At 35.3% G+C, this 13539-nt stretch overlaps 1 protein-coding gene across 7 annotated transcripts in view; it reads left to right on the plus strand.

The window, feature by feature from the left end:
* Positions 1-13539, plus strand: part of NKTR (natural killer cell triggering receptor) — a 72888-nt gene that overhangs the window by 24967 nt on the left and 34382 nt on the right. For 6 of the 7 annotated variants that reach the window (XM_054016652.1, XM_054016653.1, XM_054016654.1 and 3 more), the window contains 2 exons: positions 1422-1509; positions 13007-13036. In XM_054016652.1, the coding sequence (XP_053872627.1) occupies positions 1422-1509; positions 13007-13036 (118 nt within the window). Of the gene's footprint in view, positions 1-1421; positions 1510-10207; positions 10226-13006; positions 13037-13539 lie in introns of those variants that run through there. The other variant, XM_054016657.1, reaches the window with a different exon arrangement.

The following is a 13539-nucleotide window of genomic DNA, read 5'->3' on the forward strand; positions in this document are numbered from 1 at the left end:
TTTTTGAGGGAAAATTAATTATTTGGAGAATAAATACTTGGAATTATTCCCAGTTCAAAACAGTTCTTTTTTCTTTAAAAATACTGTCCATTTTTTCCCTCTGAGGTTTGTATATTTAGTGTTGATTTCTAAAAATATGTGGCTGTATTTATACTCCTGTGCAAGTTATTTATTTGCTTGCATAGAGTAGATAAATGTACACCATTCACCTTCTTTCTAAAGCTTTTTTGGAAAGAGAGAGGTGTGAGCATTTGTAATGGTAATCAGTGCTTTTAGGAGGCAAGGTACAGTATAATTTTTAAATGTAAAAAATGGGAAGTTATTGTGCTATTCCAGTCTTGACACAAGCCTGTACATAAGCTGTTGGGTGTTTCATGTATTGTGTGCTGTGAGCAATTCTTTGTAGTTAGGTGCATGCTGTGAAGTTTCTTTAATATGTTATAAGGAAGCATAGTTAGATGTCAGAATATCACAGCTGTTAATCAGAAGCAGCTATATGAACAGATCCCTACTCTAAAAAGTTCAGCTCTTGTTTCTAAAGAATACACTTGGATTGGTAAGTGCTAAAAATCTGGTACTGTATATTTGTCTGCACTTTTAAACATTAATGGTACAACCTTAAGTCTAATATGAGTTTGTCTATGGTAAATTAGTTGTGTAGTTATTTCATTTTGCTGATTGAAAATATCTTAACTGCACAACTATGGGTCCTCTTTACTTAGTTCTTAGGATTAAATAATACATTCTTATTTTTCAACCTCTAATCTGTCTTTTACAGTTGGTTGAAGAGGAGGACATGTTTTATTCCTCCCATGCAAGTGTCACTATTAAATTAATTTCCTTTTGGATTTTGAAACTTCAAGTTTGGGTTCCGTAGATTGATGTAGTGCACTAGTTAACACCCTGGCAGGGAAAAAGTTGTTTAACTGTGTCTTCCTACCTAAGTTATACTCAACATGATGTGTAAATGATAGCATTGAATATGTTCAGCCATGTTTTAGGATGGGAGAGGGAGAGTCTGTTATTATAGTGGCTTTCTTTCAGGAGACATTGTTGGGTTTAAGTTGTTGGAAGCGTATGATGAGTTCAAGTTGTTTTGAAGACAATAACAAAACATTTTAAAAACATTTATTCTTAACAATATGTTTCAGATTGTTTCTAAAGCAGTTGTGACTTTATAAAAAAAAAAAAAAAGCAAACTCCTGTGTTCTTTACTTGGTATTTCTGACTTAACAAATATAAATCTGTCTCCGCCCTTAATTTTTGAGAGATTTTGCATAGATTTCTTTTTTTTAAGTGTTCAAGTTTCCTTAGTGAGCAGAAGAAGAATTTCTCGTTGTACTGTCCATGTGCTGCTAAGAAAATTATACTTGTATTCATTTATGGGGGAAACTAACATTTATTTTTTTTTCTTCAAACAGATGAAAACTTTGTTCTCAAACATGACAGAGCGTTCCTTTTGTCAATGGCAAACCGAGGCAAACATACCAATGGTTCCCAATTTTTCATGTGAGTAGATGTAATTTTAGAGCTGAGCTTTTCTTAAACAGAGAAGCGCTGTTCATGAGAAAGATGGTATTGCTAAATTAAATATATATGGATGTTTGACTAGAATCCAATGGGTACCTGCTGCTCTCTGAGCTATTGTAATTAGGAAACATTAAATACGATAGCCTCAATTTATTTGTGTTTTCCTGGAGCATGAGAATTGATCATATATTAATGTTACTTGTTTGTTGCTTCTTTTTCTAAAATAACATTGGCCTAGGCTTTTGTGTTCATTAGTGTCCCTGGGGTAGATTGTTTTTTGCTTTGTGTTCTTCAGTATCATGCACATGAAATAAATTATAATTGAGCATCTGTAGACTCCAAACTTCAAAATTTTTATATGGAAAAGGACAAGATGTCTAATATATAGACAGTTTAAGTGTCAACAGTTGCATGTGTTTTCAAAATGTGGTCTGTTTTTGTGGGGTATTCTTTCTTACTATTCAAGTCTATCCCTGAAGTGCCTTTCTTCTCTGTTGCTGCATAGTACTGTACATACCTGTGTACAAATGGCTTTTCTGCCAACACTGGTTAAACTGGATTTAAATTAAGGGTGTTTGTTGAAGGAACTGTAGAAAAGCCCTTCTCATACAGTTCTTATTTCTCTTATAAAACACTCCAGTTTATAAGCATATTTCTGTTACAATATGCAAGTTACTTGACTAAAGTACAGCTCTAACAGGAATAACTGTTCTATACTGAAAGAAATAACTCACGTTTTGGCTGACATCAAATTTTAGGCTCACTAATATCTCTCTTTAAAATTTGCTAATGTTTGACCATGCATCTACTTCACTATCTTTTTTAAAAATTGTCCTTCGTTTTAACATTTCACAGTGCATATAAAAAAAATCTGGTTTCTAACTTTGGGTTTATGTTGGGGAGGAGGCTTTCGTTGTGAAGTATCTTTCCATTGTTATTCTTCAGAAATTAAACAGTAATATAGTTTGTTTGTTTACTTTGCCATCTTTCTTGATGGATAAGAATGAATGGCGCTTCACTGTCTTCAATAAAGGAGTAAATTGTCCAAAAGGATGCTCATTTTCTTTGCTGAAAAGAGGTCTTCAACGTAATCTAATAAGGTTCAGATAAGAGACATTTTTAGGTCACTTCCTAAAGACTGTCCTAAAAATGGAAAACAAATAGAAGCACAAGAGGCCATCTTTGGAAATTGATTTACTTCTGATTTGACACTCAGAAACCCTCTGCTCCCCAAAAAGCTGCAGGTTTGTGGTGCCACCTGCTGTTATCTCTGTCAGTTTGGCTGGAAGACGGCTGTGTGTTACTGAGTACAGTACACTTTATACATTAAGCTGTGTATATATAACATATGTTACGTACATCTATAAAATTACATAACTTACAAATAAGTATTTAAAACAGATTAGTTCACTATTACCTTTTAAGTGTAATATATAGTGACTTGCTTTTTGATTCTCAAGTCATAATTTTCCATTTTTGAGTTTATCTGAACTGTAAACTTGAAAATTTAATGAGCTACATCAATCAAGAAGCTACCATCTGAGGGCTCTAAAGTTTCTTTTATCTTTCCCATATTATATTTAGATATGTGTGTCAAATTTTTTTAAATAGACAAGCTGAGTTTTTGGTGTGTTTAGGTTAACTTTTTTTAAATAAAAAAGAACATTAAGGTAACATTGAATTCAAAATTTAAATTATTCAATTTAATCATGGAAAGATAAATATTTAAAGAAACATTTCTATTATACTTTTCAAACATATGAAATGTTTTTAAGAGCACGTGTATTTTAAAAACTGCATTAATTGATATCACTTTTGTTTCTCCAAAGAAAAAGTTTTACAGTTAAGCATGAATCCTGGAACTGATAGCTCACAGGGCGGGACTGCTGCAACCAGACAAGTTGCATTGAAATGCTGCACAGGTGCAGCAGTATGGCTATGCATGATCAGTTGCAGAGGCGGGGTCTTCTTTAGTAATTTTGATTTGTGGTTGGGCAAGGGTGGGTCATGAGAGACCACAAAAAATACAGCCATGGCTTTCTTTTCATGCAAACTCTCCTTTAGGGGTATAAACTCACAAATCATAGCAACTGCTCATAAGATAGCTTTTAACATGCACAGTTTCAGGTTTAGATTGCTCTTAAAAAGAATTGTTTCCAGATTTCACTCCCAATGATTTCATCGTTTAAAATGTAATATATGAAAGTAGTTGTTCTTACTCAGCAAAGTTACCTCTACTTACAATATTCCTCCAAGCTGAATGCCATTAAGTTTGTACAACCTGATTTACCCTTATTAAAGTATACAGTTCTTGAAACCCAAAATAGTCCTTTTCTGGCCTCATCCTTTAAGCGGTTTGAGAGGCAAAATTAATATAATCTTAATATTTAATATTAAATAGAATGTTCATTTTAAAATATATAATTCTATTTATATAGCTAAAAAGATTATTGGATAGGTTTTAAAGGACATTTTCAGACTTTAAATAAAACGCAGTCAAAGCTTTTTGAAATGATAATCCAACTTGTCGGATTTATAGAATGAGATACACCTCTACCTCGATGTAACGCTGTCCTCGGGAGCCAAAAAATCCTACCGCGTTATAGGTGAAACCGCGTTCTATCGAACTTGCTTTGATCCGCCGGAGTGCGCAGCCCCGCCCTCCCGGAGCACTGCTTTACCGCGTTATATCAGAATTCGTGTTATATCAGGTCGCGTTATATTGGGGTAGAGGTGTATATGTCAACTCTTCCTTAATTTTGTTTTCAATCCTGCACATACAGGATTTGGTGCATGATTGGATAGCATATTCTGATATTGCACATATTTGTATTGGTGTCAAGAGCTTTACATTTCTCCACAGGGTGGATTTGATTTCCTAGTCAGGAAGACTCGATTTAATCATGGTTTTCTACATAAAAGTGCACTCTTGTTGGTTGTTACAACATTAATACATATTCTTCACAACTCAGAGATAGAAGCAGGTTTCATTTTTAGAAGATATACACTATACTAGGGGTCACCAGTACAAAAGTTTGAGAACCACTTTCACATAGCAAGCCTCTGAGTGTGACCCCCCCCCCCCCCGTATAAATTAAAAACATGTTTTTATATATTTAATACCATTATGAATGCTGGAGACAAAGCGGAGCTTGGGTTAGAAGCTGACAACTCGTGACCCCCCCTCTCCACCATGTAATAACCTCGCGACCCCCTGTGGGGTCCTGACCCCCAGTTTGTGAACCCCTGCACTATAAATTTTTAAACAGTGATTTATTTTGAAAACTTTTCAGATTAGTTTTACAGCTATATCAGAAAATGAATGATTGTTTGGTTATTTCATTTACCAAAGGTAAATGAAGCAGATAGTTCATCTCCCAATTACTTCATAAATATCTCCAATTCAACAGGTTAATCATTAATATTTGGAGGATTTTCTTGCTGTATTAGGAGGAGAACATCACCAGACAGACATTTCAATTGTTTTATTTAACTAAAACAACAACATTAAGTATTCTGGATTTTTTTCTTCAACAGCAAACATATAATATTTTAACAAAACAAGTATATGTTCCTCGCTTCTCACATTTATCTCCAGACTTCTTTTCCTTGTACAGATCTGTTCCGCTCCCAACAACCTTCTAGTCATTTAACTTTTTGAAACTTTGCACTTTCAGAGAGAGGTAAGGTCCCTCTGTGTACACAAATTTGCAGAGGGACAATAGAGTTGAGGTCTGTTATTTCTCACTTCTATATATTATTTATTTATTTTAAAACATTTTTGCTGTTAACAAGCATGTTACCTCTGGAGACACAAATACACAGTTTGAGAACTGCAAAACTAAGCATCTCTGATGGTATCTTCTAGACTCAGCACTGAGTCCCATTGGGTAAATAGAAAGATTAAACTAAATAATCTATACAGAAACCTGTGGAACCACATAATATTGGGTTCTTAATCCATGAACTGTTGGAACTCATTTACAAAACTTTTCTTAAACATTACATGAATATATTGTCTCATACTATAGAATTAGAATTTATAATCCCTATTCCATGATGTGATATCTTTGAGCTATAATGTATCTTAATTAAAACTATCTTTAAATAGGTTTTTTCCTCAAAAAGCATTTTATAAAAACAAAATTCCAATTAAAATTAAAAAAAATCTTTTTTTTTTTTTTAATTATTTTTATTTATTTCTCCATACAAACTGAGGCCCCAGTCTGGCAAGTGTTTATGCATGTGCTGAACTCTAAAACCATGGATTAGTTCTTGGAGTTAAGCATAAGTGTTTGCAGGACTGAAGCCTAAGTAGAAATAAAGGATTGCATAACTTTAAAGACATGGTCGTTCAAAATGACTTATTTGTTGGCCTCATTTTAAGAGGGCCTTTCCTCTAATCAGGCATTAGTGCTGTTTGGTATAACTGTACTTTTCAATATCCTATTAGGCTGTGAATATTCTCTTGGCTGGTAGACTGGATTAATGCACAGTTGCTACTGTCCAGTATGATGCTCCACCAAATGCCCAATGAAAAACAAATTTAAATTGAATTATTATATTGTGAGTTACTTGAAATTGATTATACTGGACACCAATGCTCTGATCTTATAAGCAGAGAATTTTACTTATTTCAGACCACTTCAGTTGTACACCTCTACCTCAATATAACGCTGTCCTCGGGAGCCTAAAAATCTTACTGCGTAATAGGTGAAACCATGTTATATTGAACTTGCTTTGATCCACCAGAGTGCGCAGCCCCGCCCCCCTAGAGTACTGTTTTACCACGTTATATCTGAATTCGTGTTATATCGGGTCACGTTATATCGAAGTAACGGTGTAGTTCATTGATAGGAATGTCATGGGTGTGAATGAGTAGGGCAGAGAAACTGGTCTCTTATCAAGCACTGGTAGAGAAGTTTAAATGGAAAAGACTGAAGAAATAGGTTAGGGGGAAAATTAAGGATCAATTTGAGAGAAGAACAAACAAGGCAAAAAAAACTTAGTAGAGAATAAGACATGGTCAGAGAAACATATTGAAGTGTGCTCTGTGTCACAAGTGGTACATAAAAGGCTTTTATTGTTAGGCTATTTTCTGCCATTTAACTTTGTATTATGATTATTAAATGCAGGGAATGATTTGGTATGAATAGAAAATACTTAGCTGAAGACAAGATCACATTTATCGGAATAACCAATCTTTAAATTTACTAATAGGAGTTATTCTGTTCACCAGTGTTACTGAAGCACATTGTTGCTTAATTAAGTAGATGTTCAAGAAGTTTACTTTTTATACCATTTGATTTTAAATATTCAAGGTGTTGCTCCTAATATTTCATGGGAATATGCTGCAGGTTCTTAGATTTGGCTGTTACATGTTGAAAACAAATTATAAAGCAATGGTGTAAAGCTAAAAATTACCCATTTATATTTTTCTCATAAAGGACCACTGCCAACTTCAATTTTTTATATTAACCACTTTCAGATAATTCAGGGTTCTGGGAGAACACCCTTTAAATATAGTACTGTATATACTCTATCATAAGCCAGTTTGTTTATAAGCCGACCCCCCACCCAGATGGATAAGTAAAAATGGAAAAATTTTATGACCCATTCATTAGCTGACCCTATAATTCAGGGGTCAGCAAACTTTGGCTCCCAGGCCATGAGGATAAGCCGCTGGCGGGCCGAGATGGTTTGTTTACCTCGAGCGGCCGCAGGCACGGAGGTAAACCTAAGTAAACAAAGTGTCCCGGCACACCAGTTGCTTACCCTGATGGGCCAGGACAGCAACTGGTGGGGAAATTTTGGGGGCGGAGAAGCTGGGTGTCAGGGGAGTAATCCCTGTGACCACCTCCCACATGACCCCACCCCTAGCCTGGGACCTCCACACTCTCCCCATCCCATCCCTTCCCACCTTATCTGGGGAGGGCCAGGGGAGGATGTCTCTGACCTGGTTGGAGCTGCTCCGGCAGGCTGGGCAGCGCAGCCGCAGCCTGCTCCGGCGGGCCAGACCAGGCGGCGCGGCCGCAGCATGTTCCAGCGGGCTGGACCGGGTGGCACGGCTGCAGTGTGCTTCAGCTCCCGGGCGGCGCGGCCACAGCCTGCTCTGGGGGGCGGGGCTGAGCAACACGGCTGTAGCCTGCCAGCCCGGAGCTGCAGCTGCTTCGAAGGCTTGGGGGAGAGCAGCGTGGCCAGAAGCGGAGAGAGACTGGCCCCGCCTCTTCCCTTCTGACTGTGCTGCCTCTCCTTGCTCCCTCTGTTGGGGGGAGGGGCTGTGACCCACCTCTCCCCCTCTATACCCGTTTATAAGCCGACCCCCTTCTCTGGTGCTTCCCTTTTTTACTAAAAAATTTCAGTTTATGAACGAGTGTATAGGTATGTCCTGACTTTTTCTAAACCTTGAAAAACAAACAAACATTTTCCTGATCCCATGCTGATATTCAGACGTGTTTTTTGGATGGGACAGAAATCAATACTGGATATACTAGGCTTACCCTTCTTTCTCCTCACTGCCCAGTGCCTGCTCAGTTTTAGATGTGCTGGTGCTGTTACTGGTAAATATCTTCTTGCAACGCCTGGGGAAGAACATGTGTGAGCCATCCTAGAGTGGTGCATGAGTATAATGTGGTAATAATTATACTAGTAATACAAGAGACTACAAGTGTAACCGACCATCACCAAAACAGTGAACCTGAGTACATACAAAATGTTATAACATTCACAAAGGCTCTGATCCTGCAAACACGTGTTGGCAGCATTACTTTTCACACACACGGGGGGAGAGGGGGAGTTGAAGAATCCAAAGACAGACCTCATTGATTTCGGTGGGACTACTTGTAATAGTAAGATAAGCACATGTATTTGATTGTAGGATCAGGCCCAAAGTGTAAAAACAAAAAAAAACAAAAAAAAACCCCAAGACTGAAAAGCTAGAAAACACATTTTCTCTTCGTTGTGTAGTATAGATACTACTTGTAACAATAATAGATACACATTTTTCATATTGTGATCTTGTCAGTATTTCTTCAAACTAACCAGTTAGCCTACGGAGAATTCAAGTGATTTTTTTCCAGAGCTCCTTGAAGATGTGTGAAAATATTGTTCCCCATTATTTTGAAGTGTTTGGAATTTTTGCATTTATATATCTTAAGAGTTAGTTTATGAAGTTCTGAAGCCATTTGTTTCTGCACTAAACATCATTTGAGGAAAAAATCTTACTTGGTATCAGTTTAATGCTGTGCTCCACAGGAATTACATGTCTACTTTTTCATGCTGATAAATTAATTCCTGGTAGAATTTTAACATTTCAGAAAGTAATATTTCTGAAGCACAGTGACATGTTATGTTTTGTAACAAAAATAGAATAAACATCTTTGAACTCCTGAGTGAAGAAGAAAACTCATTTTGAGGGTTGTGCTATATGATGATTGTTACAGCCACTTCTGTCTATTACCAATGACTAATTGGAAACCATTAATTACTAAGCTTTTCAATTAAGGTCTTATAATGTGAGTATCCCAAATAACATTCAGAATTTTTCCATTATTACTACTTTGAAGTAAAATTTTCTATTTAATTTTATTTGTAATATTTTACAGTAATAATGTTTTCACCCCTTAGCTCACAGAGAGCCAAGAAGCTACTAAATTACTAAATAGATCAAAGGGGATTCAGTGTTTTTGACCACAGTCCTTCAAAATGCTTATACGTGCTTAATTTTAACACATGAATAATCCCATTGACTTGCACAACTCACATGAGTAAAGTTAAGCACATACTTAAGCACTGCAGGATCATGGCCTATGTGTGTAAAGGCAGAGTAAAAAATACCCTGCTCTTTGTTTAGTTGTTAATTTGGAGATTAATTTAACTAAGCAATATTTAGCTGTTCAGTATATCTTCTTTATTTCAAATAGGTCAATTGTATTACTGAAATAATGCTGCAGTTTTAGAAATATGTCAAAACAAAAATGTAAAGTCATACGGTAAAACTACTTCCTCTGTTTGCATCTTCAAGCTTGATCTCCTTGTTAGATTTCTAGTTAAATGATTGCGCTCCCTTGCTTTTTAGTGATAGTGTCTATTTTCCCATTTTAAGGGAAACTTAGTAACATGAGAGAAGTCTTAGCCAGTAGCTGGAACTTGTGAAAGTGTGGATTTACAGATTTCTAACATTTTACTGGTAAATCAGTCGTTTTCAGTATCTTATTTATATAAGAAATGTAGTAGTATGGCATCCTATAAAGTATAGAATTAGGACTTGCTTCAGTAAACCACTTAAACACCTGTGTAACTTTAAGCATCTGAGTAGTCCCATTGAAATCACTTACTCATTTGCTAAATTATGCTTGTTTTCAAGTGCTTTGCTGGATTGAGGATTTAATAAGGGTGTGAGTGGATTCCATTTTCACAGCAGTTTGTCTTTGTAATTCAGTGCTCAAGCAGCGCATTTCTTTAGTGTTTAAAAACAAAACTCGTTCTAGCTTTCCAAATACCTTTTTGTTCTATAGAAAATTTAGAGCCCTCTATTTTTAAAGCATCCTTGTTTTGCATACACTCTGAAAATATTAATTTTAAATTTGTATTTTAATAAAACAGACTCCATTTTGTTTGAAAATGTATTACAATTTATTTCTTGCCATTTTTGTGTAAAATTTACAGAAACAGTGTTACATCGTGCGCTCCAAAGGTAATGTCTCATTCCTCTAAGGCTCTGTCCTTTTTTCTTTTCTTCTCTTCCTGTTTTTCTCGTTCTTTCTTGTCTTTTTCTGATCATGTTATTATGTGCATTGAATCCTGTGTTAGTGCTGAAGTCCTTTTAAGAATACAAATAAACTTGCTTTATCAGAAGGATTCTCTTCTGTGTGGCAATAATATTTTTAATCAATTTACTAGTTATCTTCACTGACAATGGTTACTTTTTTCTGTAAATATTAACTTGGATAATACTGTCTTATATGGCAGTTTTTGAAGTTTAATTGTTAGTAAAATGAAGTTATGTAGAAATACAGTTCTCTATATGAAATTAAATATTTCTTGGGGAATGAATTCTATTCACAGCTGTGGATAGATAGAGCCTACTTCTTGTCTTGAAAAGTGATAGTGCAAGAAATGAGACAGATGAAATTTCAGAGTATTCTTCCTATGGAAATATTAGCTGACCTTAAAAAATTAACTGAAATATAATCTAATTTTAAGTAGTCTTGTGAGGAGATGTTCAATGGCACAAGAAACAGTTAGGCACCCAGATTCCATTAAAGGCTTATGTGTTGTTATCCTAACTTCCATTTGTGCATTTGAAAATCTCCCCCTGGACTTTTTCATTTCATGAGCAAGCAAATGAGGAAAACCATTTATCCATTTTGGCAGACTCAAACTTCCAGTGAAATAAGGGAGGAAAAACCTCTAGATGGGTTTTGCCACATTGGCTGCCCTTTTCTTTATTAATCCAAGCCCCAGTTCAACAAAGTACCTGAGCCCATCTTAGTGCTTTGCCAAATCGGTATCAAAGTCTTTCTTGTCACTCAGTAGTCACTAGTATATTCATTGTGTTTTAAACTGTTGCATATTATTTTCTTGACTTGTAAAAACTAAAAATATACATTTCAGTGCTGGTTTCACTAAAGTATCCGCTTGTTTCAATTTCAATCTTTTAGAACAGTTTTATAATTTAAACCTGGTTAAAATAAAATATTTACTTGGATGTAGATTGTTAATGTAATTAATTTTTTTTGTTTATCAAACTACAATGGCCATAAGAAATTGCTTATCCATAGTAATATATTTCATCGAGAAAGTAAGATAGATTTATTTTATGAACGAACAGAAGGGACATGCAACACAGTAAAAGAAATTAAATGTCTTCCATGTAAGCAGCTCTTGTCTTGGAATTGCACTAGAATGGTTTTCTGCACTATGTAATGTGGGGAAGGAGGGGAGTGGTGGTGGTTGGACACGAATAAAGGTGAGGCATGAATGTTTTGTAGTTCCATCTTTCGGCAGATGTGATCCAGAGCTGCAACACCCCATTGATTTTATTGGACAGAATCATGGCCGCCAATTTAGTTTTGAATGGTCTGATTAAAAAGTAACTTTTCAATGATAGTTTAAGTACTGAATCCTTGATACCAAGTCTGCTTTAATGAAACCTCAAATGGAACATCTACTCTGGACCCCCCATGATTTGAAAAGAATTGGTGGAAGGGGCATAGAAAGGGAAAATCATGATTTCTGCGGGTTCAGGGAATAATTTGAGAAAAGAAATTCAAGTACAGGTCATGTTGATATTCTAATGAGTAAAATTAATGTGATGGTGGGTTGTTGTTTTTTTTAAAGGATGTCCCTTGTTGAATTTCTGTGTCTAAATAGCACAGTTCTGCTTGCATCTTTTAATGCAGCCTTGCTTTGAACAGAGCGAACTTGGATGCAAGTATTATGTCATGATAGTGTTTCTGAACTTGGAAGTAATTTCCTTTCCTCACTGGGAGAGAATTTAAAGAGTGACTCCAATCCTTTATGATAAAATTAAATGTCTTTTACAAAATTGTTTGAGTCACATCTTTTTAAATTAATCTGATCTTGAAGGGAAATAAGAAATGTGACAGACGTAGCTCTGTTTTACTGGCTGTAGTGCAGTGACTGTTTCTCTGTTGGCTCCTACACACCCAGCTATTTCTAACCTAAATGAATGGAGGTATCTATATGAGGCATTAATCATAGATAGTGTTAGCATCTCTTACTATACAGCTGATTCCCTACCCAGCAGAGCAATCTGCTGCTGTAGGGAGAACTGCAAACTTAATATGTGAGGCAGTATTGTAGTCTTGATGTTCTATCTAGATGTATTGTTTTGGAAGCTGATTCATGGAGCCAGCAAAAGAGAAGGAGAAGGAGAAAGTAGGAAAAATGTGCTTTCCTGTATTGTAACTCCAGGGTGTTTTTTTTTTTGGGGGGGGGGGGGGGGGGGGAGTTGTTGGTTTGTGTGTTGCTTAATAGAATTCACTTCAAAATACTAGTTGCATTCTTGTACTGTAATAATTTCAGAAGTACTTCACCCACTTTTTTTTATTGCCAAATAGTATAGTTTTTTATCTTCAAAAATATTACCATGAGATGTCTTGGAGTATATATTTATTAATATACATTCATTAATGTATTAATTAATACTTGAAAAAATTGTTTATTGCATATCTATGAATATTGCATGCATGTAATGATTTTTTTTAAATAGGACTTATAAATGTTGTACTCGTTAACGTAAATTAATTTTTGTACTAATGTTCACAATTCCCTGTACTTAATATGATTTTAATCTTTATTTAGACTTTTTTATCAAATTTTTAACTGGATTTGTTTACTGTTTTTTGTCTTTTACCTTCACTTTTTGTTTACTCTGCCATTCTACTTTTTACCTCTTCATCTGAATCCCTGATTTTTACCATCATATCCATGTTGATGTATGTCAAATTAGAACAACAAAGCCTGCTCCTCATCTTGATGGGTAAGAATTCTATTTTTAACTCGTACAGTTAATAAAATTCTAATATTCAGGAATAAGTACTTCACATCTCAATTGAAGGATGGACAGAACTTAGCAACATAAAATAATTGGTTGGTAGAAAAATGTGGCAGAGGGTTGCCATTTCAACTTTTTTGACTATCTTTACACAATAACCTACATAGTCATGAATGTCATGTAGTCATGAATTTTGTTGTCAACCTTTGGGCCTCTGGGTTTAATAATATAAAAATAAAATTATAATAAAATTATTTTCTGAAGTGTCTTCCATATAGCTATTATCCACAAATACTTTAGAGTCACTGCAAATATTAATTATGGGACTAGAAAATGGGAGGAAGAATTTAGAAGTCATTGTGCTCTAATGAATAGAGAGTAAAGAATAATCCCAGTTATATTGTTGATTTACCATGTGTCTTTGGGCAAGCCCTTTAACTTCTGTTTTAGTCTCCTATCTAAAAAGTTGATAATGATTTCTCACTGCA

Source organism: Malaclemys terrapin, chromosome 2 (assembly GCF_027887155.1).
Source record: "Malaclemys terrapin pileata isolate rMalTer1 chromosome 2, rMalTer1.hap1, whole genome shotgun sequence".
Lineage (NCBI taxonomy): Eukaryota > Metazoa > Chordata > Testudines > Emydidae > Malaclemys > Malaclemys terrapin.